This window comes from Seriola lalandi, unplaced genomic scaffold, assembly GCF_002814215.2.
Source record: "Seriola lalandi dorsalis isolate HSWRI2012SDOR001 ecotype SW California unplaced genomic scaffold, Sedor1 jcf7180002054630, whole genome shotgun sequence".
Classification (NCBI taxonomy): Eukaryota; Metazoa; Chordata; class Actinopteri; order Carangiformes; family Carangidae; genus Seriola; species Seriola lalandi.
Window position 1 is genome coordinate 1,039,616 of NW_019525183.1, and position 26,570 is coordinate 1,066,185.

General features: G+C 42.5%; 6 protein-coding genes across 6 annotated transcripts in view; 5 read left to right on the top strand and 1 right to left on the bottom strand.

Moving 5' to 3' along the window:
- Window positions 1–334: 334 nt before the first annotated feature.
- Window positions 335–1,416, bottom strand: LOC111665258 (gamma-crystallin M3-like). Its single transcript, XM_023420188.2, has 3 exons — window positions 1,390–1,416; window positions 944–1,210; window positions 335–666 (listed from the first exon to the last, which is right to left on the bottom strand). The coding sequence occupies exons 1-3, from the start codon at window positions 1,396–1,398 to the stop codon at window positions 388–390; spliced, it is 555 nt and encodes a 184-aa protein (XP_023275956.1). The 5' UTR covers window positions 1,399–1,416; the 3' UTR covers window positions 335–387.
- A 591-nt stretch (window positions 1,417–2,007) lies between these two features.
- Window positions 2,008–3,641, top strand: LOC111665257 (gamma-crystallin M3-like). The gene is made up of 3 exons (XM_023420187.1): window positions 2,008–2,067; window positions 2,205–2,453; window positions 3,310–3,641. The coding sequence occupies exons 1-3, from the start codon at window positions 2,053–2,055 to the stop codon at window positions 3,589–3,591; spliced, it is 546 nt and encodes a 181-aa protein (XP_023275955.1). The 5' UTR covers window positions 2,008–2,052; the 3' UTR covers window positions 3,592–3,641.
- A 1,448-nt stretch (window positions 3,642–5,089) lies between these two features.
- Window positions 5,090–6,361, top strand: LOC111665232 (gamma-crystallin M2-like). The gene is made up of 3 exons (XM_023420159.1): window positions 5,090–5,098; window positions 5,209–5,451; window positions 6,086–6,361. Exons 1-3 carry the CDS (start codon window positions 5,090–5,092, stop codon window positions 6,359–6,361), a joined length of 528 nt encoding a protein of 175 aa, XP_023275927.1.
- Window positions 6,362–9,331: 2,970 nt separating this feature from the next.
- Window positions 9,332–10,599, top strand: LOC111665357 (gamma-crystallin M2-like). The gene is made up of 3 exons (XM_023420339.2): window positions 9,332–9,376; window positions 9,849–10,091; window positions 10,236–10,599. Exons 1-3 carry the CDS (start codon window positions 9,359–9,361, stop codon window positions 10,506–10,508), a joined length of 534 nt encoding a protein of 177 aa, XP_023276107.1. The 5' UTR covers window positions 9,332–9,358; the 3' UTR covers window positions 10,509–10,599.
- A 2,268-nt stretch (window positions 10,600–12,867) lies between these two features.
- On the top strand, window positions 12,868–20,944 carry LOC111665364 (ETS translocation variant 5-like). The gene is made up of 13 exons (XM_087177718.1): window positions 12,868–13,001; window positions 14,726–14,791; window positions 14,906–14,990; window positions 15,155–15,202; window positions 15,465–15,515; window positions 16,805–16,913; window positions 17,011–17,274; window positions 17,358–17,635; window positions 17,822–17,887; window positions 17,997–18,065; window positions 18,207–18,358; window positions 18,523–18,624; window positions 19,221–20,944. The coding sequence occupies exons 2-13, from the start codon at window positions 14,744–14,746 to the stop codon at window positions 19,452–19,454; spliced, it is 1,506 nt and encodes a 501-aa protein (XP_087033844.1). The 5' UTR covers window positions 12,868–13,001; window positions 14,726–14,743; the 3' UTR covers window positions 19,455–20,944.
- Window positions 20,945–21,924: 980 nt separating this feature from the next.
- Window positions 21,925–26,570, top strand: part of LOC147818334 (uncharacterized) — an 8,205-nt gene continuing 3,559 nt past the window's right edge. Inside the window, exons 1-2 of the mRNA XM_087177726.1 lie at window positions 21,925–21,980; window positions 23,424–23,487. Coding sequence (XP_087033852.1) covers window positions 21,954–21,980; window positions 23,424–23,487 — 91 coding nt within the window. The 5' untranslated portion in view covers window positions 21,925–21,953. The remainder of the gene's footprint in view (window positions 21,981–23,423; window positions 23,488–26,570) is intronic.

The following is a 26,570-nucleotide window of genomic DNA, read 5'->3' on the forward strand; positions in this document are numbered from 1 at the left end:
ACTATGTACACAAAATGACTCTGTAGTGCTGTGATGTAATGGCTTGTAATGGATGTTTACAATGGACAGTCTTGGTAATACCCTCATGATGTTTTAGTGCTCACTTCACTTGGCTGCGAGTGACATACTACAACCAGTGTAGCAACAGCAGCAGCATTATGGAGCATCAGTACTATTGGATAGTTGGGGGGGGAATCGACTGCCAAAGTGCACAGAGCACAGTATGTACAATTTACTGGATGCACTAGTATTCCAGGCTATATAAGTCAATGGCTTTATTCAGGAATTAAAATGGTGCTGCAGTCGTACTCCACACAAAGAAAAGCAAAATAGATACTTCGAAATATGGTTTATTTGTGACCCACAGTTTCTCATAATGAATGGCAATCAGCACACATCCATGATGCGTCTGATGGAGCTGATCCTCGTCATGTTGCTCATTCCCATCTCCCGGAGGTTCCTGTACTCTCCCGGCCTCACGTAGGTCATGCGTCCTCTGTAGTTGGGCTGCTCAAACATCAGCCAGTGGCCGTCCATCACATTGCAGGACTGGCAGTCGGACATGTAAAAGCGCTCCTGGAGAGACTCGCAGTCGTCCATCAGCTCGTGCATCTGGCCTGTGAAGTTCTCCCTCTCATAGATCCTCATCCTGAACTGTCCCCTGTGCTGTTGGAGGAAGACGAGACATTATAGCACACACATTTTCTAGACCACCTCTCTTGTTCTGGAACAAAAATGGTTTGGCCAAAGAAGGCAGGGTCCTCCAATCTATCACAGGAAATTTAAGGTTTCCATTTTATAAAAGAACCAAGAATGTAACAAGAAATCAAGGCCCATCAGAACTCCACAAAGGCCACGAATGTCTAATTCAAACCCAGTGTCTTGGAAGAGGAGACTAACAACCAACCAGACTGTGATAGCAAGTTGTACACAAATGTCTTACCATTGGGACCATGCGACAGGAGCGAATGGTATCCATCATAGCCATGCCCATCATTCCCATCATGCTCCCCATGCGCTGAAAGTCAGAATACTCCCCTCTCCTCAAGAAGACCTGATTACCCATGTAGCTGGGGCGGTCGTACACCACAAAGCACCCGTTGTCCACCCTGCAGGAGTTGCAGCGGTTCAGGTGCATGTGGATGTCAGAGCAGTCGCTGTTGCACTCATAGGAACGACCCTGGAAGTTCCTCTCCTCGTAGAAAATAATCTGCAGCAAAAAACATACAGGAAATGTACAATTGTTAGACGTCAATATCCCACAATGAGACTCTTGTAAGATTTATTAATTGGATGGAAAAGGCTTTCTGTTACAATGCAGTTTCACAACAGTTTGCATCATACTGTATTTTTTTTTTTAACATTATACAAATATATGATGAATATTACCCTGCCCATGTTGACGGTTTTAGGTTTTACAAACGCTGCCAACCCAGCGTCACGTTTATATAGACTATCAGCAGCAGACTACCTTGCACACCTTTGTGTGAAACATCATGACTCATCATGAGGTTCACGTGGGCATGCATTCATTTTTTTCTTTTTACAACACACCTCAATAGTCATTATTGTATGTTGAATGCATTACAGGGAGGTCATGTCAGGTCATGGAAAAAGCCAAATGTTCTTGAAATGACGTATTATTAATTGCAATTTTCGAATGATACAAGGCCAAAAACGTTGTTGTTCTGTGGATTCTACAGTGTTTCTCGCAATTTGTTGAATGCCGTTAGTGTTATGACAAAGTTCACTCTTATCTTTAGATCTGATATTCTCACCATGTAGATTTTTACAGAAGGCTTTTTTGCAGAGTTAAAAATGTTGAAGTTGCTGGAAACAAGCATAGAACCCAATATTCAATCCTCAATAACTGTTGCAGATTCTGTCCCAGTAAAGTCTGCCCACTCTATACTGCTGCTCTGTGCCACAATATAGAGTGATGACTCAAAGGTTTCAGCACAAATCATGTGGAAACACGACGGCTGTGCAATGTATAAAAAGGGAAAAGGGTCGACGTTGAAACTGTACATCTGAGATCAGCTCACAAAAATCATGACCATGGGAAGGGTAAGTGAAACTTTCAAAAGATTTTTTAGTAAAAATTAATTTATGATGATATTTATTTATAATGTAGTGGACTTGGAAAACATCAAACAAGACATTGAGATATTTGTTTGAGGCACAGTTTACATTGTTGTTTGCAGATCATATTCTACGAGGACAGGAACTTCCAGGGTCGTTCCTATGAGACCAGCAGCGACTGCCCTGAGCTCACCTCCTACCTGAGCAGGTGTAACTCCTGCAGGGTGGAGAGCGGCCTCTTCATGGTTTATGAGAAGCCCAACTTCATGGGCCATCAGATGCTGGCTAGGAGGGGCGAGTATCCAGACAACCAGCGCCTGATGGGAACCAGTATGAGCGACTGCATCAGATCCTGTCGCATGATCCCCACGGTAGGTGGACGAGTTTGACACAAACAGTCGCAGTTACATAGTTGCAATTCTAGACAGAACTAGAAAGCTGCTTCACTGATGACAAAAACAACTAAAAAAAGACCTGCAGTAAATCTCTATCGCACTGCATTAGATTTAACACATTGACATTTCTATTGGTCAACAGTGCAAATGTGTAAGTTGAGCAAATGCAAAAAGGCAAACCATATCTGCAATAACATAAAATCGAGGGCCACTCCGCATTTTCCAGAGCTTTTGACCATATCTCGCATCCTTTTTCAGCAAATGGAACCTGCTCGTGTGTCATCACCGAGTGCCAGAGCACTGAACTTCAGTGACACGAACATGACACGAGCAGGTCCCATTCACTGAAGACTGCTAAAAGCTCCTGGAAAATTCAATTCAGAATTAGGTGCAAATGTTTCTGACATAAATTGTATTTGTGCAAGGCTGCTGCCAGCTCAAAATGGGTAGTGAAAGTACACTTATAAAAAAAATATATATATATAAAATATATAAAACGTGTAACAACATGATTAGTCTGTGATCATTTTTAGAATAATTTAGACTCTTTTCTGTTCTAGAATTTTTTTACTGCACCATTTCATAGATCGGACACCAAAGTGTGATTTTGATCCTATGGCAGTTTTACAGATGGTCTAGTTTTACCAAATAAATATTATATTTTATTTTATTTTAATATGCATTTTGCAGTCTCTCTTATGCCCAGATCACCAATAATTATCATGTTATCATTGCAGTTGTTTTCTCATGATAATTATCTCGAAACCATGAGATAATAATGCTTCCATACACCAGTCTCACAGTCATCTCCCCGCTGCTTCTTCATCCACAGCACAGGGGACCCTTCCGAATGAGGATCTATGAGAGGGAGAACTTCGGGGGCCAGATGCACGAGCTGATGGACAACGACTGCGACAACATGATGGATCGCTTCCGCATGTCCGACTGCCAGTCCTGCAACGTGATGGACGGCCACTGGCTGATGTTCGAGCAGCCCAACTACAGAGGCAGGATGCTGTACCTCAAGCCAGGAGAGTACAGGAACCTCCGGGAGATGGGGATGAACAACATGACCAGGTTCAGCTCCATCAGACGCATCATGGACTCCTGCTAATTCCAACTCTAAATGTACTTTGTGAAAAAATAAAGCAAAGCTGAAATCAAGTGTTTCTAATGTCCGCATGTCATTTTAGTGCAAAATAATAATTTTGCAGCCATTCACAACTTGCAATTTGAAATAGCATCCATAAGTGAAAATTTAGCCACTGTGTTTATGGAAGCTCTGACATTCAGGTATTTGAGTGAGGTGTGAAAAGCTTTTTCATTAAAAAAATCAAGCCCACAGGAGAAACAATAAGTCAACAGGAAGGTGGTAAAAGGGCTCATCATGTTATATCTCCCAGTATAAGGGCTCAACAGCTGACTCAAAGGAGTTTCCCCACAAGCACTTCAGCGTACCAGCAAGTTTTCAAAACAGTCACTGATTGCAACTCTGTGATTTAAACCAAATCTGTGTGAGCTGATGTTCATCATACTGTCCTGAATGATACACACACACAAAAAAAAAACTGTGCACAGGATCTGTAATGGGCTAAAACAGAAAAAACACTAGACAGGCTTGGGCATTAATGGCAGTGGATGGGGAAAATGTTTCAGGATGATACCAAACAGAGGTAGGGGGATACATTTTTTTTTAGTCTCTTCAGAGAGTTTTGTTTACTTTAAAAGACATGACTTTAAGAAGTTTATCTAGTCCAATTCTCTGTTTATAAAACCTTATAGCATTAGCATTATTTTAGCATTATGTAATTAATGCTAAGAACTTCATTGGTGGACAAAAACCTACCCTGATGTTCGGCTCGCTGATGACTTCAGAATACATTGCATTGCTTCCAGGCTAATTAGCCTGTTAAAGTTAAAGGATTTGGAGCATCAAATTTGCTAATTGGCCATTACAAGCATATCATGATGCTCCGTTATTATGGATCCACTCTGTAGAGGAAGGAGAAAAAAATGTTTTCAACAAAAGCAAAGAAAACAGGCAAAATCCATGAGCTACAATTACCCAGGACTGCATGTTTACCCATTTACCAAAATGCCAAAGCACTTCTGCACCAAAACAAAAATGATGACGAGGATAAATACAGTGTGTCTTGTGAGAGTTTGTCCATTCCATTCCTGAAATTGATAAATAAGCTTTTGGCAAATCTATAAGGGGAACTACTTTCTCTACACTTGTGTTATTTCTAGTCTTATGTCTCACATGAAACAGCTGTAACGGATGTCTCTAAATTCACAAAGAAAATCTCATTTAACTCAGCAAGTTAACTGCCTGGATGAAACCATAAGATGTATATATTTTTTTGTCAACTCAAAGTTCTTTCCATCACTGTCTGACACTGACCCCTCTGCCTTCACTGTTCCAGCATGTGTTTGATACAGAGTCATCATCAGACTGGAACAAAGGCAAATCAAACAGCACCAAGCCATTTTGCTGATATGTAAATCTCCCTCATTTGGGTATCAAAGACTTGCCACACTCTGCACATTTTGTTTATCGATAAATACTATGATGGGGCTGCAGGAAAGAATGAGGATTACAGTGCATCCAAATGGGGAAGGTGAGATAAAAGCTATTACAACCAGTATGATTTTAAAAAAACCTTTGTTCATTGAGTAAATATATGTCTAGTTTCGGAAAGTGCTCACATTTCTCAACTTTTTTCCACAGATCACATTCTTTGAGGAGACGAAATTCCAGGGTCGCTGCTACAACTGCAGCAGCGACTGTGCCGACCTGCACACGTACTTCAACCGCTGCAACTCCATCCGGGTGGAGAGCGGTGTGTGGGTGATCTATGAGAGGCCCAACTACAAGGGTTTCCAGTACATCCTCAGCCCTGGGGAGTACACCGACAACCAGCAGTGGATGGCCTTCAGTGACAGCGTCAAATCCTGCCGCGCCATTAAGAATGTAAGAGTCCTCACTCAGGTTTCCTCAGGAGTATTTTAGGTTACTGTATAGTCATAGAAAATATGTTGCAAAATATATGCGCTGAACAGAAAGATTGTAATGCACCAGGGCACAAGACCAAGTTTTGTGAACACTGTGAAGCCAACAGACTAAACATACAGGCAGCAGCAGCTTTTGCCAATAAATAAACCAAGCAACTGTTTAAAGGGAAGCTCAAAAAGATGCCAAAACTAGATAAAGTGAAGCATCTACGAGTCACAGAGCCAGATATGTTTCTCAGGTGTTGGTGTAGACCAAAACAGAGCTAAAAAAAGAGGGTGAATATTGGACTTACATTCACTCACTAATTAAACCAGTAAAAATCCTAGATGCACTTTTTTGGAACTGATCAAAATGTGTCCTGCGCACCAATGTAACGCCAGCTACCACTGAATATCTGATCAGATTTGTAGTCTTCTTTACTTCCTCTTTGATCAGTTCCTGCGAGGACAGTGTTTCTAATGTCAGATGATTGTATTCAAGCAAAGCTCTTTACAGCTGCTTGGTCATTCATGCATAGGTAAAGGTTTGTATTTCACAGTGAGGTATTGAAACAGCGAGTTCAGTCTCAGGAGAACACTCTTGTGTCTTTCAGGTGTATGGCAGTGCATGGAAGCTGAGGCTGTACGAGAGGCCAGACTTCGAAGGGCAGATGGTGGAGTGCTCCGACGACTGTCCCTCAGTGTACGACACCTACAAGCTGCGTGAGGCGTACTCCTGTGTGGTGACTGATGGTGTCTGGGTGTTCTACGACCTCCCCAACTACAGGGGGCACCAGTACCTCCTGGAGCGGGGCGAATACCGCCAGCATGGCGACTGGGGGGCGTCCTCGCCTGGCGTCGGCTCCTTCCGCAGGATCACAGAGTTCTAACTCTACCTCAGATTGAGCCTGAACCAGGAAGTGATTTGAGACCTTTTCAGATGCCTACACTGACACGACACAATCAATAAATGAGAAGCAAACTCTGACTGTGTTCTTATGGTTTTTCTGTAAATATATCACATGCTAGACAACTGGTTTGATTTACTGAGCCATGAATATGGAAGACTACAGCGTCTTTGGTAGATAAAGCCATTTTTTGAGATCGCAGTCTACTTATCTCAGAACATGAAATAGCAATAAGATAAAAACTGCAGTAAAAGACAAGGTTGAAGTAGTTGTGAGGAGATAAATTGAGATAACACATAAAAATTTTCTCTGGATAACTGCCTTACAAAATAAGGAGAGTAAGATTTTTATTCCAAACAAACACTATCGCACCTCAGTTCAATGATTTGTACAACTTCAACCAGAGAGAAAGGATGAATCAGAGCAATCTCGGGACCTCTACTGCTCCATGCATGATAGCATTAAAACAGAAATTAAAATGTGTCCCGTCACCTCTCAGAACATACAAAGCTGCACAATTCCCCAGAAGCCACCAGGAGCATTGTTCTTGGCAAAGAAAAAATTTGATATTGCTTGTGTTTTCATAAATATAAACACACTGCATATCTACTGTGATTCATTCAAATTAAAGGAAGTATGATGCTTGTCCACTTGAAATGAGTGGAACCACAATTGTTCCCTAAACCTAACCAAACCTTAGCCTTAGTGCTGTCAGCTCAGAGAATTTTTGCAGCAGTGATTTGTGAAGGATTTTTGAAGGCACGGACAAATGATGCCGTCCCGCTGAGAGGGGCATCAGGCGGTAAAACAGACGTGTGTTATCCTGCAGCGCAATTACAAACAATGTATTTTGTTTTGTCATTGAGAGGACTTGTTGCTTTTTTAATAGCAGTAAGTGGAACTTGAGTTTCCAGGTTCAGTGTTCAGTGTCCAGGTTCATGATTCATTATCACCTGTAAAGTCTCTAGTGCATTCCCGCTGTGTCACTGACTCAGCTCAAAGCATTTCATTTGTTTTTGTCAGCACGCTCTGCTGCATCCAGTGGCTTTGGGGCCGCTTTGCACTTTGCATTTGCATTGTTTAGGGAAACAGAATTGACTGCATCAGAACAATGTGGGACAAGCCTGGATAAATATTTGAATTGCTGATTGAATAATCCCCGCCACACAAAGCAAGCCATGTGCTGAGCTTTATTGTTCTTGTTGCGTACAAAGAGAATATTGGAGGTGGCTGCTTTAATGTTTCATATACCAAACGTTTATTGATATTAACGCACGTTTCACATTGTTGCCCATATTTAGTGCAACATATACAACTTATTCATATTTTTGATATAGATAATAATAAATATATGCAAACCATATGCGTATATATAATGAACATTACATAACATAACCTCCTGAGTCATCTCCTACGAGGACAGAAACTTCCAGGGTCGCTTCCACGAGTGCAACAATGACTCCAGCGAGCTGCACGTGCACTTCAGCCGCTGCAGCTCCATCAGAGTGGAGGGAGGATTCTGGGTAATCTATGAGAGACCAAACTACATGGGCTACCAGTATGTGCTGAGCCCTAGACAGTATCCAGACTACACAACATTCAACATGAAGCAACACCATGAAGACCATGAGATAGGTTGAAAGCTGTTGAAAAAAATGTATCTTGAGTTTTGAAGTCTTAGTTTTAGTGACTTTAATTTTATGCAAAAATGATTAGTGACTTAATAAAAAACAATGCTTGGTTGCAGCCCTGGTTGAGTCATATTGAAACATAATGGCTGACAGAAGAAAGCAATGTGGACACTTGTCAAGCTGCAGCTCCTCCACCTCTACCTCCACAGGAGTCTTGAAATATAATGTATTGTTCTACAAGACTTTTGTCTCTCCTTAACTCATTTTACCTCCTCTGATATATTATTAAAGAGAAGTATTTGTTGAGTGTATGCATGCTCCATTCAAAACATTGCGTTAGAAAACAACAATACAGTTTTTCCTCTATAGCCTTTCATCGTAACAGATGGTCAATGTCCTTGGATCTTCTATGAGCTTCCCACCTGCAGAGGGAACCAGTTCCTGCTGGAGAGGAGCGAGTACAGACGGTACTCTGAGTGGGGGGGCATGCAGCCCTCTGTAGGATCCGTCCACCGGGTTAAGGAACACTAACCATGTATTTTTTATAATACCTTACAGTATAACACCTTGCATACTGTACATCTTGAAATAAAGTCATAACACAAAAATAATATACTGTTGCTTTTATGTATTTTTTGTTTTGTTTTGTTTTTTGGTCAGTTATTTGAACCTGTTTCATATGTTGAGTGTGTGAGTACATATATTCCAATGATCTGATGAGCTGATATTTTTTGAGCTTCGTTAACATATAACTCAAAAAAAGTTATATTTTTATAGACTAAGTGACACAGACATAAAACTAACTTTAAAAGGGTTACAGGAAACTAAATAAAATGCTTTAATAAAATGAATTATATATAATATAGACAAAGAAACAAATACAACAGAAATGATAATTACAATTATCCAGATGTACCATATATACTGTAAGATAATATTGTAACATAATACAAATGAACATTAACATGTGTATTGTATACAAAAAACAGTATTATGGCAAGAAATAGTAAAATTTCCACTAATTTCTAAGATAATAATAAAAGTGATATGGAAAGTAGTGTAAATGAAAAACTGAACTAACAGCAACATAACCACTTATAACACTATTCAATGCAATAATTTTGGCCCAGTCTTTTTCTAGAGTTTCTGCATCAACACATATAAAGGCCATGTACTGAAACAATTGCAGGGTCAGCTAATGTGCCAAAGTTAATGGAGAGCTCATTTGAATGACAATTGTTCCACTGGCGATGCATTTCATCAGGCCTCATATAAAAGTGAGCCACTGCTCATACAGTGTCAATGAGTGGCTTTAATTTGATTGGGTGAAGAGAAACATAAGGTGATTATGGAGCGCACGGGGAAAGTGAGTACTGTAATCCTGTATATATCTGTGTATATCTGTACAGTATAATAACACGTCACACTAACTGGTGGATTGTAAATGTTCATTAATATTCAGAGTGATGATCAGTGAGATGCTGTTGTTGCTCTTTGACAAAGCTGGATGGTTTATTAATTTTTCTTGTAATGATATGTAATCAAAACCTTAAAGCAGTAATTGGTTGTTTTGGCCACCTGGGGTCAGTGGAACTCACTGGAACCACCATATTTCCTATCAGTAATAATTATTGTACTCACCAAGTTAATTTATGAGATCTGGGAATGCAACAGACGGTAGAATAGGGCAAGAAACATGAGCAGTAAGACAATAAAATAGTTCAAATGGTAAAAACAAATAAAAAAGTTAGTTAATGGTAGAAATAGTAGTTGTCATGGAAGCAGATATCTGTATCGCCTTAGCCCAGACAGCTTCTTACTCAGACTCCTGCTTGCAGATCTTCTTCTATGAGGACAAAAACTTCCAGGGTCGTTACTATGAATGTAGCAGTGACTGTCCTGAGCTCAGCTCCCACTTCACCCGCTGTAACTCCATCCGGGTGGAGGGCGGGGCCTGGGTTATCTATGAGCGACCCCAGTACATGGGCTACCAGTATGTCCTCATGAGAGGAGAGTACCCCAACTACCAGACCTGGAACGGCTTCAATGACACCATCCGATCCTGTCGCCTTATCAGATATGTAAGTCCTGGGGCGGGTTAACATGACCTCACTGATTATATGTAAAATTGAAATAACTGGCCTGGCTTTGTTCAAAGTTCACAAAACATACCTGGCAGAACCTCTGAGCTCACCAGTTAACACATGTGTTGTTTAATGTTCAAGCCTTCCAGCAGGCACAGGATCCGCATCTACGAACGTCCAGATTTCAGCGGCCAGATGATTGAGTTTAGCGAAGACCTGCCCAACCTGCTGGACCGCTGGCAATACCGTGACGTCCAATCGGCCCACGTCCAGGACGGCACCTGGGTCTTTTACGAGCATCCAAATTACAGGGGGCGCCAGTACCTGCTGGAAAAGGGTGAATACAGACGACACGCAGAATGGGGGGCCCTTCATCCAACTGTGGGCTCCATTAGACGTATTGTGGACATGTAGACACACTTGAGACCACACCTTACTCCAAACAATCTCAAACCACTCATCCTCCAGAAACTGAACTTACCTGCAAATAAAAGCAGAGACACTGCAGCAGAATGGGTGTGATTTTTTTTCATGATAAAACAACAACAAATATGTGCAAATATAAGACATCCCATAGTAGATATTTGAACATGTTGTGATGGTGGAGCCTTATGGGATTCATCCTCAGGGGACCATTAATAGACTCTTAGATGAATATACCTATTAGATGTTGATATTTGTTGAAACTCAGCCCACCATGAATATCCACCGCATATTTCCTGGAAATTTGGCCATTTGTGATGATTCAGGAGGATTCACCAACATGGACCTATGCTTTGTCTGCAGCCATTTCTCTCAGATGGCAGCCTGTGCCAAAACATGTAGTGTGTAGGAGTCATCCAGCCGTCAGGATGTAAAGGAGGCTGGTATAAGCACAATCTAGTGGTGTAAGAGCTTCATTACACAGGACAGGACAGAACAACCAGGAGGCTGATAAATAGACTAAATTCATAATTATATCTTTTGCCTGTTTTATGCATTTGGTTTTTCTTTGCTTCCTCTCCCTTACCACTTGTTCACACCATGTGTTATAAACTTTATGAAATGCAATAAATAATTGTCACCCCCCCAACAAAAAAAAAAGAAGATAACACATCATATTTAGTATTTCAATTTTAGAATGTCAGCAAGTAAAACCATAAAAGAGATGCAGAGGAAAAAAAGGCAATAGAACAGCAGTAGAGAGCAGAAGAAAAAACATCATCATAAACACAACCTGTGGACACGTTTGATAAGAAAGTGTAATGTTTAATTTCCTGTTGAAGGACATGTTAGATGATATCATCCATGCTGATCTTCCAGAACGGAAGAATAAAAATCAGTGATATGATATGTACATAGTAGTAGACGCGTGACGGCCGGGCAAACAGGAAACGTTGCAAATCAGTAACTGAGGCGCTGAGCTCAGCTGATGTTTGAACTGCAACTTTTATCACACACACAGATCCGTTCTGGCATCTCCTGATGCTGATCAAGCAGATTCCAAGTAGGGCACGAACAATCAGTGCAACATGTGAAAAAAAAAAAACAATCCACCTGAACAGGTAATTCAGTCTGAAGTCATAATACTGCACCAGGAAGAGGGTTTCCTGTGCTCACTGCAGATGCGTTGAGTGCCAAGTCAAAGAAGAACATAAGTGAGACTGAAATACTGATTGAACATACTGTATATTTAGTGGGTCTAAATATAGTCAGTCTCCTGAACTTTCTCAAGACTGTGTAAGATACAGCACCTGCATTACAGGTTGAGGATGTTTTAAATAAATAACAGCTTTCAGTGAGAAACATTACATTGTATCTGTGCTGATGCTGAATATTAAGACTTTTAGTTTCCTTGTCCAATTTAGACCAAAGTTCTGAAACTGCTGCGTTTTTATACTGTAGATTTCCATCCACAGTCTACAACTATGAGTTTACAAAGAGAAACCCCAGTGCCAGCCACTGCATTCCAGATTTACACATAATCAGGTGATATCTCTTTGCAGCGACTGGTAATGAAGTGGAAAGAGACCAAAGTGGAATTAAAAGTGGAGGAGCTGCTGTGCCACCCACTGAGATGAATGGACGTTCAGGCAGTCATGTGTGATGCCGGATTAAATCTGTCAAACGTGTGACGGTTGCAAAACGACAACGTGTGTGTCTTGGGAGAGGTATTACAGTACAAATACACTTCAACAAATGTGTCCTGAGAGATACCACATATGAGAATCCTCCTTCAGATCCTCCGCACTATTAAATCCTAGGAGAGACTCTGTAATGACAGGACGTCTGCCTCTCAAAAAAATATATTTCAAATCGAATTCAATTCAACTTCATTCCCAAAAATGTTAAATTGGAGCTTGAGACTACATTTGTCATATTCTACATTCCTCTGAGAATCTTGTTGTTTTCAGTCAAAGGTAGACATGTATTTCTTGAATTTTGTTTGGATTTGATTTATTTACATGGCATAATGGGAATTGCCTTGAGGTACAGAGCACCCATTGGTTTATCAAAGGTGTAAATGGCCTCTCATGCTAAAACTAACTCTGTAATTATTACAAATACTAACCACTTAGCTGAACCTTTCCAATGATTTACTGCTGATTATTCTGTAGTTCTTGTTTAATGGAATGGCAGCGCTGTCCCTTTAAGAAAGCGCTGACTCCATGAATGAAACGCAGCCATTCATAAAAAACACAAGGAACGGACGTCAGAGCAGTCTGGAAGACGATTGGCTCGCCATTTGACTGACGTTGCGTTCTAGCCAATGGGAGGGCGGCACAGTGCTCGCACTGGATCCAGCGACCAGAGCTCTTCATTGAGAAAAATTCACTGGCGAGTTTTTGATGGAGGAGCTGCAGGGGATGTAGGGGAGGAAACCTGCGTCGAGTTCATTTCACACTGCCAAGAAACTTCACTGTTCAAGTGAGTCCTGCATGAATATTATTATTATTCTGTGTGTGTGTGTGTGTGTGTGTGTGTGTGCCTGCTTTGCTTCGTTTGGTCACCTCAATGCTAACTGCAGCGTCGCGGGTTGTTAGTGGCTCTAAGGGGAGCAGATATGGGTTAAGAGGCGAACGCCATTTTCTGAAAATCAAGGCAACATTGCGTCCACCCCCCCAAGCCGCATCTGTCAGCTTTGCACTGCTGTATTTCCGTCTGCAGCAGCTGTCTTTACGGCCGGTTAGCATCGCGGATCCTTCTCCGTGCTCTGTAGCAAATTTCTCAATGGTGAGCTGTTACCCCCACCCCACCTGCCCACCTCCCCCCGCTTCACTTTCCTGCAAGGATCAAGTTTCACTTCATTGAGAAAAACAAGGAGGGTCCCAGGATACGTGCCTTTTGCTCAGTGTGCGTCACACCAGACTCCATTCACAAATCTCTCACTTTAATGTTTTGTTTATGTTTGGTTGAAAACATCCGGAATAGCAGTGATGTTGTATGTTTTTCGTGTTTGTGTTGTTAGTAAATGGACCAAACTTTGATTCCAACTTCCCCCTTATTATTAAAACACGATTTCCTCAAACAAAAGCAGTTGCTGCAAAATGTTTTGTTTATCTACGGAAGCCCGCTGTATTCACCTGAGGGGCGAAAAAAAGAGTCATTTACTGGTAATTACAACTTCCACATGCTGTAAATATGAGAGAACTATCTCATAATTACCAGGTAGAGGTATGAGACTTCTATCTTATGAGAGAGTTGGCTCTGTGTACTGAATTGGACTTTTAAAAAAATGTGTTTTTAGTGGGTTTTAAAATCAGTAATAACCACAGTAGTGAATTTAAAATATTGCTGGACCAAAACTTAAAAGAGATTGTTGTATGATATGTAAATAACAAAAATAATCAAAACAGAGGCTGTTCAGAAAGTAGAAAAACACACTGATCCAACTTCACTATGCTGTGAACTATGCTTTTAAGTTAGATCTGCTATACTGCACACATCATTTGAAATAAATAGGTTGTAACATAGTCAAACATTTGCCTGCTCCTTTTTAAGAAGGAGACAAAAACAAAAAACTGAAAACTCTGAAAGTGGATGACAGCTGTTGTGTATCCTCCAGTACATCCAGATTAAAGAGAGTGCTGACATGGCAGACAAAATAAAGTTTCCTGACTTTACCAGTCATTTTTAAAACATTTTTTTCCAATTTGCATGATTCAGAGGAATAGTTTGGACATTTTGGGGAAACACTTACACGCTTATTTGCTTTCTTGCCCCTATATAGATAAGATGGATATCACTCCCATATCTTTCATGTGTGTCTGCCTACCAGCGTCTCTAATGAACCCATGAAGGTCACCACAGTGCAGACTCTCTCAGATCTCCTCAAAACAAGCATTGCCATTTCAAGCGTCTTTGAAGACTGGTTCCTCCTGCAGCTCGAATCCACGTCAGACAGACGTTGCATAATGCCGTCATTGACAACAACGCTTTTACAGCGACTCTAAACCCTGTAGGGGTTATGGAGGCTAGAAGAAACAAACAAACAAACCCACTAAGAGACGTATGTAGGAGAGGGTAGTCACGTGGGTGGAAGTGGAAGTATTGGTGGAAAATACCCGGGCAAATTTAGGAGAGAGATTATTCTACCACAAACCTGCAGAACAGCTTTAAAATATATCCCTATACATCCCTCTTTATTCCAGAGTGAAGACTCCTGCAACATGGACGGCTTTTATGACCAACAGGTCCCCTTCGTGGTCCCTGAGAGTGTGAGTCTGAAACATTAAATCAAATCTCATACATGTATCCTGCTTTGCACAAAAAAGCACCTCAGCATTAATCACATTTACGTTTACTAAACTGTTTTGTCGTTAAACTTGTAGAAATGTCACACGGAAGAAGCAGAGAAATGCCTCAGCGACAGGAAAAGGAAGTTTGTGGACACGGAGCTGGCTCAGGACACAGAGGGTATGCTCATTAAGTCACCTGTGTTTACTATATTTAAATAAAGTTGTGAATGTAGTGACAAATCTTATATCTTATACAGCATCCATCCAAGATGGTAACACTGATATTTAACATGTTCAATAATGTAACACCCATTTAAATATAATTTCATGACTGTCTCACAGAGCTTTTTCAAGATCTGAGCCAGCTCCAGGAAATCTGGATCGCAGAAGGTGAGACCACCGTGAAGGGATTAATGATGTCAGGAAATGTCACCGTTAAACAAGCCAGCATGAACACAGTGGCTATAAATGCACTTCCTTGATCGAGAGCAGTGTGCATGCCCCTTTCGACAGGGGAGGTCAAAGGGTATTCTGGGAAATGTAGGAAGTGACAACCTGAGGGAGATAAATTTGAGGCACTAAAACAGACATACCAAACTCCGGGAGTGTACTGAGAAGAGGCTTTTAACTTCCTGTCTTTCTCCCCTGACAGCTCAGGTTCCTGATGATGAGCAGTTTGTCCCGGATTTCCAGTCCAATAATCGTGAGTAGCTGCTTCTCCTCTAATTTTCATAGAGAGTGCTTAGAGTTGTACAACAGGGAGTGCACATTTTGTAGAATAACACATTCTTTATTTATGCATCCTTTTCCTAATGACTCTGTCCCTGAACACTGCGGCAAACACTGCGCAGACTCAGGAAAAGACGATGAATTGATCCTACTCACAAATAAACACTCAGTCCAGAAAAATGTGTATTAATGCACAGTTGAAAATAGTTCCAAACATATATTTTTCCTCTTCTTTAATCTGTTTTTGGAAATAACTGAACATGTTCTAAATAATGGCAATTTTAAAATGATATTTTATTGTATTCTGTTTTAATGAATGACATCTTCAGTCATGTTGAGAGGATCATGCTGTTAATGAGTGTGGTGGTGTAAAAAGTACAAAATTTGGCTACAGCCAGTCTTCAGCAGATAAGCCCTGCTCAACAGTCTGGAGTGTGAATGAGTACGATCCATGTACTCCTCAAGGCCACAGTTGTACATAGAATTGTGTTTACAGTGTTCACGTTGACTGCCAATACTGTATATGGCCCTGAGACACGCCCACAGTGGATCTGTGCCAATGAAATGACAGTAGTCATGTAGCACAGGAAATTGGGGGGGGGGGCTATAAAATGACTTCCAGCAACTCTAGCTGTATCTTTAAAAAGAGTGATGTCACAGATAAGGCAGGAGCTGAGGAAATAGTGTTTGCTCCTGCTGCTGCTGCTGCCGCCAAACACGTACGAAATGCCTTTATTGCTGCTTGAAAGCTGCCTCAACAGAATGACTCTCTGCTCACACAATAAATCTGACAGCGACTGTGATGCGAATGGAAACATTACCGGTGGCGCTGTCGTCACTCCAGATTCCAGGAAGGCTGAGATCAGATAGGGGGCTTTCTTTCTTCTACCCAAAAAAAACCACAGAAACCAGAGGCTGAAATCAGTGTTTAACCCTTGTTTTACCATTACATACATACTGCATGTAGAAATGTGTCTTTTTCCAGACTTTAATTTTACTCACTGAGGTGATAAATCCTGATCATTTGTTAGGTAATCTGTGTGAACCAGGCTGCTCAGTTCTCCATTGTATTATTTTTTTTTACCTTAGTTAAAAATAGTTAACACAGTTGGGGAGCACCATAAGCAAAATTCTACTCACCTATGCTGTATTGTAGTGATGGACTGGATGGGTCATCTGCAGAACAAAGTGATACTTATTTGTGTGTGTGTGTGTGTGTGTGTGTGTGTGTGTGTGTGTGTGTGTGTGTGTGTGTGTTTGCAGTGATGTTTCATGGACCGCCTGTCAGCAAAGTGAAGCGAGAGCCCACGCCGTCCAAAGACCTGTCTCCCTGCAGAACGCCTCAAGCAGACATGTGCCTTTATAGTTACAGGTACCAAACACATTTTAGGCGGAATGCATGATATGATGACACTGAGTCAGAATACTCTGAATGCCCAACTCCTTCCTGTCGCCTCGTCTCTCTTCAGTGCCTGTGACAACAAGCCAGCCCTGACTCCAGCCTCCACACCCGCAGTACAGTGTGGTTCCTCCCATCCGACTGGACCTCCGCCCTTACAGAGGCAGCTACAGCCATCAAGCCCCCAGCTGTCCAACAGCTGCCCCCCGAGCCACGTTCCTGCCCTGAGCCCTTCCCACCAACACAACCTAGCACCCACCAGCCAAAACCAGCAGTTTGCTCTGCCACGTCCCCCCGTCAGCTGTCCCGGTGCAGCTTTCAGCAGGGATCAAAGGTGAGCTCTGGTTATTACTTTTATATGATGTAAGCTAGAAGCAAATTTCACCTGAAACCCTAAAATGTTGCTCCACGATTCAGGTTTCAGCGGCAGATGTCAGAGCCCTGCTTGTCCTTCCTCCCACCAGAGAAAACGCTAAACACACTATACCCCCCCTCGAGCCGTGATGGGCGCCCTCTGTACCAGCGCCACCTCTCAGAGCCCCTGGTTCCCCGCGGCCCCCGAGGTTTCAAACAGGAGCTGGTGGACCCGCGGTACCCAGACCCAGGGCCGTCAGGTCCAAGTGTGGGCCAGCCCCAGACCACCTTCAACCGTGTCACGATAAAACAAGAGCCAAGAGACTTCAGCTTCGACTCAGGTCTGTGTGTTATCTGCTGAGTAATGTTTAGTATGGCCGAAGACACGCTGCACACCAGCTGTAGGCTCAAATTATACGAAAGGGTGCACTCACATGTAAAACACACAGGCTTGTCATTACAGAGATCAGCATTCAGAGGTTTGCAATTTGCTCATGAACACTTGTGATTTGACTTGTGTCCTCCAGAGGTTCAAACCTGCCAGTCGTCATCATTTGGGAAATCTCCAGTCTTGTACCAAAACAACAATATTGGTGAGTTTGTGAGAGTTTCACTTTTGCAAATTGTGTTGTTGGAGCCTCCAGTTCCTCAGTACAACCGATGTTAACTTTTCTAATCATATATAATCATATCTCTCCACAGGATTTGGTCACGACAGGGAGCCACATTTGTACTACGACGACACTTGTGTTGTACCAGAAAGGCTGGAAGGTGAGACTGAAACAAGACTAGAATTTGAACTTTAAAAGATTAGTATTTTTAATAGCTGATGTTGATATAAATATGACTCTTTGTTGTGACCAGAAATCGAGAGCTATGTTCTCATTGTGTCCCCTCTGACTCCGTAAACAGGGAAAGTGAAGCAGGAGGGTTTGCCGTACCAGCGCCGTGGCTCCCTGCAGCTCTGGCAGTTTCTGCTCACGCTGCTTGACAACCCAGCTAACGGACATCTGATTGTGTGGACAGGACGCAACATGGAGTTTAAACTGATTGATCCTGAAGAGGTCAGTCACTGGCAAAACCTAGTGGGAGATTTTCTAAAAGGCAAAGTGGAAATTACTGACATGCTGATGCACAATATCTAATAAAAAGACAAACCTTTTTTAAAAAGAAAATCTAATCCAGTTGGGTGTTTAATGGAAGGTTTCCTCTCCCGTGTTTTGTCCAGGTGGCTCGGCTCTGGGGGATTCAGAAGAATCGACCGGCCATGAACTACGACAAGCTGAGCCGCTCACTGAGATACTACTACGAGAAGGGCATCATGCAGAAGGTAAAGGCAGGTCATGTTTCTATTCTGTCCTCCATTACTCTTACATGTGGTTCCACATTTATCATGAAATCTTAGCAGAATTTTATCTTTTTAATATTTGGAACTGTATAGTCTGCTATAGATAGATGTGCCAGCTTTTTTTTTCCACTTTGGGAGGAGGAGGAATAATGATATGGAGGGCACTGGTCCTGAGGATCCTCCATCAACCCTAATAGAACTACACGTTAGGTTTTACTTGGGTCACGCCTATCAACATCTGCTGCATTTTACAATACATATATATCCTGCATACAGTAGTGTTACACAAACACACAGAACCGAGCAAAGCACTATAATGACACAAGATGTCCTCTTTCCATTATATTATTAAATTTACCTGTGTACCTGTTTGCATTTTCAAGCAGCTGCATCTGTTGCAAAATGCTGCAAAACTCTAGTAATAATAGTAATAAGTGGAGTAACAGTGCATTCATGTTCAAAGACTCCTTCAGTGATTAAACAGTATTAATTCACGATGCCTAAACAAAGTCACTAAACAATAACTGTCCAATGAATGCCACTTAATTTCTCCCTTCTCTGATTGGTTCCTCCTGCAGGTGGCCGGGGAAAGGTACGTCTACAAGTTTGTATGCAACTCCGAGGCGCTTTTCTCCATGGCTTTCCCAGACAACCAGAGGCCGAGCCTGAAAGCTGACCCAGACGCCGTCCCACCTCCCAGTGAGGAGGACGGCCTCCCCCTGCCCAGCTACGATGATGAGAGTCCCTACCTGGGTGATGGAGGTGAGCAGGGCACCAATGGACTGGCTTTCCCGGACAGCTACCCATACTAAACTCAATAGTCTGGAAGCTGGAGGGAAGATGAGATATTATAAACAGGAGGACCCTAAAATTACTGAGCAGTGTTCGTGATTTTTCAAAATGTACACCTACATTATGAAAGTCACAGAAAAGATGAACTTAACAGATCATTTTTATTGAAAGTGTCTGTTTTGCCAAAAGTCTTGTTTGCAAAATGAGAGATCAGAGAATCTCTGGGACTGTTTATTTAAAAATACTCCCATTGCAAAAATGAAAATCTGTGTACAGATCTACTGAAGTTCAGATTTGGCTTCATTTGGTTTTTTTTTTATGACATAACAGTTGTAATATTATGAGAAAAAAAACTAATTTGTGAATTTACAAGAAAATGTGTTATTCAGAAAAGTCATTGTTATACAGTATATTTTGACATAAAGTTGTAATCTTACAGGGAAACTGTAACACAAGATAAAGTGGAATTTTAGGAGAAAACTAATATAACATGAATAAAGTTCAAATTTGGCACAGAAGCTAACAGACTGCTGTTACGACTTTGTTGTAGAAGTAAACGTTTTGTTTCAATATAAATTTTTCTCGTGTAGAAACAAATTTATTCCTGGAAAATTACAGCTTTTGTCTCATACTCAAATATATGAAAACCTTTTCTCCAAATGATGGCTTTTATGCTCTTATTAATTATGACTGGTCTCTCAAAATATTCCAGTTTATTCCTTAAAATCTTTTTTTTGTTTGGTCCTTAATTTAGGGTAATTTTGTAGCATGGCGGTCGCTGTAGTCCTTGCATATGTGAACTCTGGGATCTTTATTTCAACCAAAAAGTATCTAGAAGCCATGGCACTCCTTCACTAATTGACCAATCAAAGTTTTATGGGTGAACCTTATACTTCTTGAATGGGACACAAGTTTTGGTCCTCCTATAAACATGTATATTGATGGAAATGTCTTTTGTGAATGTTTTCTTGTTTTCAAAGCTAATATTTTTGGCATTATATGGACTTGTAAGTTTTTCCTATAACTGTTTTATGACAAAGGTACTGCTACTATTTTTGATTCTGTAATACTGCCACTCTAATGCTAATATTAAGCATGGATTTTCTTACAAACGGCTCACCAGTTATTGTGCCGAGATAGTTTTCTGCATTTTTGTATAGTTGATTTGCTTCGATGTGTAGAAAAGGTGTATAATTATATATGAATATATTTTTGCTAAAGGCTCCGTTTGCTTGACATTGTACTATGAGCTGCAGAGTTTAGCTTGCAAATGTGTTGCATCAATTTCAGCCTCTCCAAGCTGGAATGCCTTGTACCCTTTGAGTCCTGCAGATAGAAACTGGACGTAATGGTGTATCTTGCTGTATGATCACATGGTGGTATGAATGGGGGAGGTTGTGTATGATGAAAGCTGGAGAAAGATACTGACACTGGTGTGAGTCTACCCTCAGATACTGTATGTGTGCCTTATGTTGATCTTTACTGATACAATAAACTATTTTACTCTTTTCTTTCGCCTTATTGTAAATCATTAAAACATATTTTCATTACTACAGGGGTGTAGAAAAACTTTATGAATTACTAGTCCTGAGTGAGCATTTGAGACAATAAAGCATACTTAATTTTTCAAAATTCAAATGAATGATATGCTGCATGAACTTTAAAGTCCAGCTCAAATAGCAGCTCCGGCTGTAAGAAGACTGCCTGCTAGTGCAGAGGCTGTAGGTTCAATTCTTATAAAATGCAGCAAATTTATGAGGTCCAGATGAAAGACATAATAACTATAGAAAGGGGGTTCTGTTGTCTGGTTAAATAGCTCAGGGTGTTGTGAGGATGTAGGTTCAGTTCTTATTAAGTTACAGTAGGTGAGTTTTGAAGTCCAACACCCCATGCAAATAGTCAAAGGCAGTAAGAAAAAGAGGGGAATTGTCTGATCAAATGACACCATTCTTGTGAAAGGTTTTCAGTGTTCCGTCCGGGTGTTGTTGTGAAAAGTAGTAAGATCATATGAGATTCCAATCGACATCCTCTGAGTCTGTAGAGTAGCCCTCTAACACTTTAAGCCACTCGGTCAGAGTTAAAGAAATAATATTTCTGAAAGACACTGACACTGTCAACTCTCCAGAAAAGTAGTAAGATCAAATGAGATCTGAACTCACAACCTCTGAGTCTGTAGAGTAGCCCTCTAACCCCTTCAGCCACTCTGTCAGAGGTGAAAAGAACAATTTTTCTCAACACTTCTTAGTCCTGTTAGATCTTACAACTTAAATAATTCCAGGGTGATTTAACCACCAAAGTTTTTAGTCTTTCCTCTCAGTGTCGGCCCTTAAAAGTTCATATGATTGGCTGACATTTCAACATACAACCTGTACAACTGCTGTTTCGGGCAGCAGCCAAACACCCCTCTGTTCTCTACCCCGCTTAGTACGATCCGGGTTCCCCCTTGTATAAATCACATTGGATTCACCCATCTCCTGTTGGACAGTCGGACCTTTCACCTTGGCTTGGAGGGAGCACGGATGGGACCACATGCTACAAACATTTGGGTAACTTCAATTCAATTAAATATCACTAAACAACTATCAAAATAAGTAACATTTAATGTCTTTGAGTAGCTCTTCCATTAACTTCCAAGTCATGTCAAAGGAAATCACAAGTTAGTAGTCTCAAACTCAAAATAACCAATTTATTCACACTTAGATAATTTAGCAAACCCAGTTCACCCCACATGCTCAAGCTTCTCTGTTGACTTTCAAACATTTTAACTCATGATATCCTTTATAGGAAATGTAGGAAAAGGCAAAGAAAACTCAAAACAAAGGTCCAGAGGGGAAGACGGCCTGTAGTGCTTTAGTCAGGAATTTTACACCAAATTTCTATTTGTGTGCACTTCAGGTCTTCTCTGCCCCCTTTTCTCTCTTCATTCAGCAGCCTGGACAGAAGATAGACTTGTATAAATTAAGATATTATATTTTCTCACACTTTAGAGATAAGGCTTTGCAGAAAACACTCTATCTTTGCTTGTGCATCAGTCCACTTTACAAACACGCTCTATTAAATACGCACATATCTTTCTCAACTGTCTCTGGAGAGTGTGTCGCCCGCTCCGGAGGTGACAGCTCAGAGACCACAGGTCCCACACCGTGGTATCCATTACTTTCATCTTTTATTCATTTATTTATAACATTACAAATATTAACTTATTCCTTTCTGGCCTGCAACCCTGTTACTCCCTCCAGTTAAAACACGAACACAAGGCGTTCTTGTAGATACAGGCATTTATTGCATCCATACTGTCAACATGACGTGAGAACTCATTGGCCGCGTGAACTAAAGGGGGTAAGAAAATGAACCTCCAGCCTTTTAATGCTTCATTCAGCTTCATACACTTAATACAGTGAGCAACCTTTTTCCATCCTCTCTGAAGAACCGAATCCTTTTTACCCGTGCTTCTGCTCAGTGAGCAACTAACCAAGAACCCAACCCACAACAACGCAAAGACCATTTGTTCCACTATCAAATATTACACAGCTCCTTTTCATGTACGTTTTATGTGTATTCTAACTAATAATCATGTTAATAAACAAAATAAATATTTTTATCCAAACATAAAATGATTCTAATTTTTAACTTAAATTATTAAATGAACTTAAATTGTATGACTATCTCTAATGGCAGCTACAACCCTCTTTAAATTTAGTCTGTCAGTCTGTAGTTCAGTCTGTCAATTACAAAAACAAACTATTACTCGTGTCCACTTATCATTTTTACCATTCACAACTGCAATTCAAATTCACATCTTGCACTTTTATCTTATCACCACCAGATCACGCCAAATCACCACCAATCACCTGTATGGAGCCACGACTCAACCACTTCAATATTTAACAATAAAACACACTCTAAGGCTCATTTTTTACATTGATCACTGCAGCTCAAACATTTACAACACCTCATAACACTCACATTTGCTTTATTTCTTCTCACAGGTGGAGACGGCCGTTTCTCAACATCGCACTCAACTGCGTCAGGACCGTGACTGTCTGCAGAGCAGTAAGAGGATTTCTTTTATCTTCACATCTTTTACTCTTACACAAACACAAAGTGCCAGAGAGAGATTTCATTTATCAAAAATATTTTACAAAATACATGCATTTTCATCTCAATTAAGTCTACCCTCCAAGCCCTACAAAACATACAAACCACCACCTGTAATTTCACATTACTTCTGAAGCATGATCAACGGGATTATCCTCAGAGGGCACATGTCTCCATTAACTTGAACTGGTACTTTCCTTGATACGCTAGATGCGGTTTGCAACAAAGACATGAAATCGTCTGGCATCATTATTAATGTATCCAAGGACGAGCTTTGAGTCTGTGCAGAAAATCTCCTGGGCACTTTCTATTTCCAGTTCCTTCCTGAGCAGATCACTAGTACGGACAGCAACAAAAGCTGCTGTTACATCCTGTTTTATTTTGGTGTTTCCTGTTGATCCTTTTAGGTTGATCATCTGTTTGGCAGACACCTGTGCTGATTAGTGGGCTGAGTCTATATAGGCAGGTCCTCTTTGTTCAGCTCTCTCTCTCTCCCTCCTGCTGCAGCAGCACCTTTTTGGTGCTAGGTATCTTGTCTCCATTTATTCCTGCATTGTCCTTAAGTTACTGTAATAAATTCATATGCAGTACCTTCCTACTGTTGTGGTGTCCATTATTATATTCAGTGTTTGAGCCAGCCGTAACACTGCTGACAGCTCAAGTCTTGGTACGGTGGTGACCTTTGTGGGGGCGACTCTGGCCTAACCCATGACTAGAGAACAGTGGATTTGTCCTGATGCACTGAATGCTCTCAGGTAAGTACACACTCCATACCCTGTGACACTTGCGTCAGAGAAGTGATGGAGTTCTTATCTCCGCCAACATACTTGCGTAGGTAGTAGACTTTTTAAATTATTAAATGAATTTAAATTGTATGACTGTCTCTAATGGCAGCTACACTCCCACCAAATCACCTGTGATTTCTCTAATGAACTTAAGTGTAGGATTCAAATAAGAACATCCTTAAAGAATTGAAAAGAAAGGTAGATAGACAGCTGCACTACTTGGCTTCAAGCAGGGTAACCGTCTTGTGGACAGGCCGCTCCAGATAAGTTGGTTTGCTGAGAAGTTTTCCTTGATCATCTAGAGCTGAGACACTGATGAGCAATAGAAGCTTTCTCCCACATCCATCCTTACCCAGATATACTTCAGTGACCTTGGCCAGTTTCCACTCATTCCGTGGTGCAGTGTCGTCTTGCACAATCACTATATCATCCATTTTTGCATTTCTGCGCGTCTTTTGCCATATTTGTCTCTGTTGCAGGTTTATCAGATGACTGATCCAGAATAGATGTCAGCACACTTCTTAAAAAGTCAAAGTCCAAGGTCCCCAGCTTCCAGCCCAAGCCCCAGCTACCCCAGTGTCCAGAGTCTCTACTCCCCTGTGGGCAGGAGCCTTCGCCAACTACCCTGGCTGACGCATCAGCTGTTCCAGCGTCGGGGGTTCCAGTTGGCGTTTCGTCGGCTCCTGCCCCACCTCCCGGGTCGACCATCCTGATCGGCGCATCAGCTGTCTCAGCGTCGGGGGTCCCGGTCGATTCCTCCCTAGCTCCTGAATTGGGTGGGCTGGACAAAGTCTCCCCTGCTCCTCCTGTTCTGTCGCCGGTCCAGCTGACTCCAGACTCTGGTTCCCAGTCAGTGGTCCGGCCGATCCCTGCTCCTCGTTCCCTATCGGCGGTCCGGCCGAATCCTGTCCTATCGGCGGTCCAGCTGGCTCCAGACTCTGGTTCCAAGTCAGTGGTCCGGCCGATCCCTGCTCCTCGTTTCCTGTCTGCAGTCCGGCCGATTCCTGTCCCTCCTGTGGTGTCGGCGGCCACTGCTCCATGTTCTCCAGCGGCGTCGACGACTACTCCAGTCTCTCCTGTGGTGTCGGCGGCCGCTGCTCCATCTTCCCTGGCGACGTCGACGACTGTTCCTGTCCCTCCTGTGGTGTCGGCGGCCGCTGCTCCGTGTTCCCCGGCCCGCGTCGATGACTGTTCCCGTCTTTCCTGTGGTGTTTACGGCCACTGCTTCGTGTTCTCCAACGGTGTCGACGACGGCTACTGGTGTGACGTCACCCTCCTGTGGTGTCGGCGGCTGCTGCTCCATGTTCCCCAGCGGCGTCGATGACTGTTCCCGTCTTTCCTGTGGTGTTTACGGCCACTGCTTCGTGTTCTCCAACGGTGTCGACGACGGCTACTGGTGTGACGTCACCACCTCTCCTGGTTCCTGATGTGACGTCACCGCTTCTCCTGGTTCCTGATGTAACGTCACCACCTCTCCTGGCTCCAGCCATGACGTCACCACCATCGTGGTTCCCTCCAGGGCACCACCCCGATTGATTCTTGCCCTGACTCAACCCACGTGGCACTTGGTGTCATTGACTCCTGCCAGGCCGCCGCCTAAGGTGGTGTCTGCCTCCGTGCCGTCTCCGGTGGTCCCCGACTCTGTGCCGCCTCCGGTGGCCCCTGACTCTGTGGTCCGGCCGAACTCTGTTCCTCGTGTCCTGACGGTGGTCCAGCTGACTGCTGCCCCTGGTACCAGGTCGGCTCCTGGTCACCCTCCAGAGGGGCGACACCATCCTCCGGCTCGACCCCCGGAGAGACCACGTCTTCGCCGCCGTCCTCCTGTTCGCCCTCCAGAGGGGCAACGCCATCCTCCAGCTCGACCTCCAGAGAGACCACGTCTTCGTCGCCGTCCTCCTGTTCGCCCTCCAGAGGGGCGACGCCATCCTCCGGCTCGACCTCCGGAGAGACCCCGTCTTCGCCGCCGGCCTCCAGAACGGCTCTGTCCGTTTGCCCGACCTCCGGGTCGCCCCACTGAACTGCCCAGCCTGTCAATAAGGCCTCTGAGCCGTCCCTCTGAGTTGCCATGTGTTGCCCCTGAGCATCGGAAGATGCTGTCCACTGGCCCCTGGATCCCTCCTCCCGCCCGAGTTAGTGTTCTGTTTTAGGGTCGTCTGGAATCCGACCCTTAAGGGGGGGGGTTCTGTCATGGTTTGCTATGGCAGACACTTTTTGTTAGTTTTGTTTTGGAGTTTTTGCACTTCCTGTTTTATT

Bases quoted from the DNA above. Each gene is read 5' to 3' on its own strand.
- LOC111665258 (XM_023420188.2), bottom strand. The intron at 667-943 runs GTAAGACATTTG...TTCCTCCAACAG, and splicing joins CCTGTCGCATGGTCCCAATG to CACAGGGGACAGTTCAGGAT.
- LOC111665257 (XM_023420187.1), top strand. The intron at 2,454-3,309 runs GTAGGTGGACGA...CTTCATCCACAG, and splicing joins CCTGTCGCATGATCCCCACG to CACAGGGGACCCTTCCGAAT.
- LOC111665232 (XM_023420159.1), top strand. The intron at 5,452-6,085 runs GTAAGAGTCCTC...TGTGTCTTTCAG, and splicing joins CCTGCCGCGCCATTAAGAAT to GTGTATGGCAGTGCATGGAA.
- LOC111665357 (XM_023420339.2), top strand. The intron at 10,092-10,235 runs GTAAGTCCTGGG...TTAATGTTCAAG, and splicing joins CCTGTCGCCTTATCAGATAT to CCTTCCAGCAGGCACAGGAT.
- LOC111665364 (XM_087177718.1), top strand. From the start codon at position 14,744: ATGGACGGCTTTTATGACCAACAGGTCCCCTTCGTGGTCCCTGAGAGT. The intron at 14,991-15,154 runs GTATGCTCATTA...ACTGTCTCACAG, and splicing joins GCTGGCTCAGGACACAGAGG to AGCTTTTTCAAGATCTGAGC. The intron at 17,636-17,821 runs GTCTGTGTGTTA...TGTGTCCTCCAG, and splicing joins AGACTTCAGCTTCGACTCAG to AGGTTCAAACCTGCCAGTCG.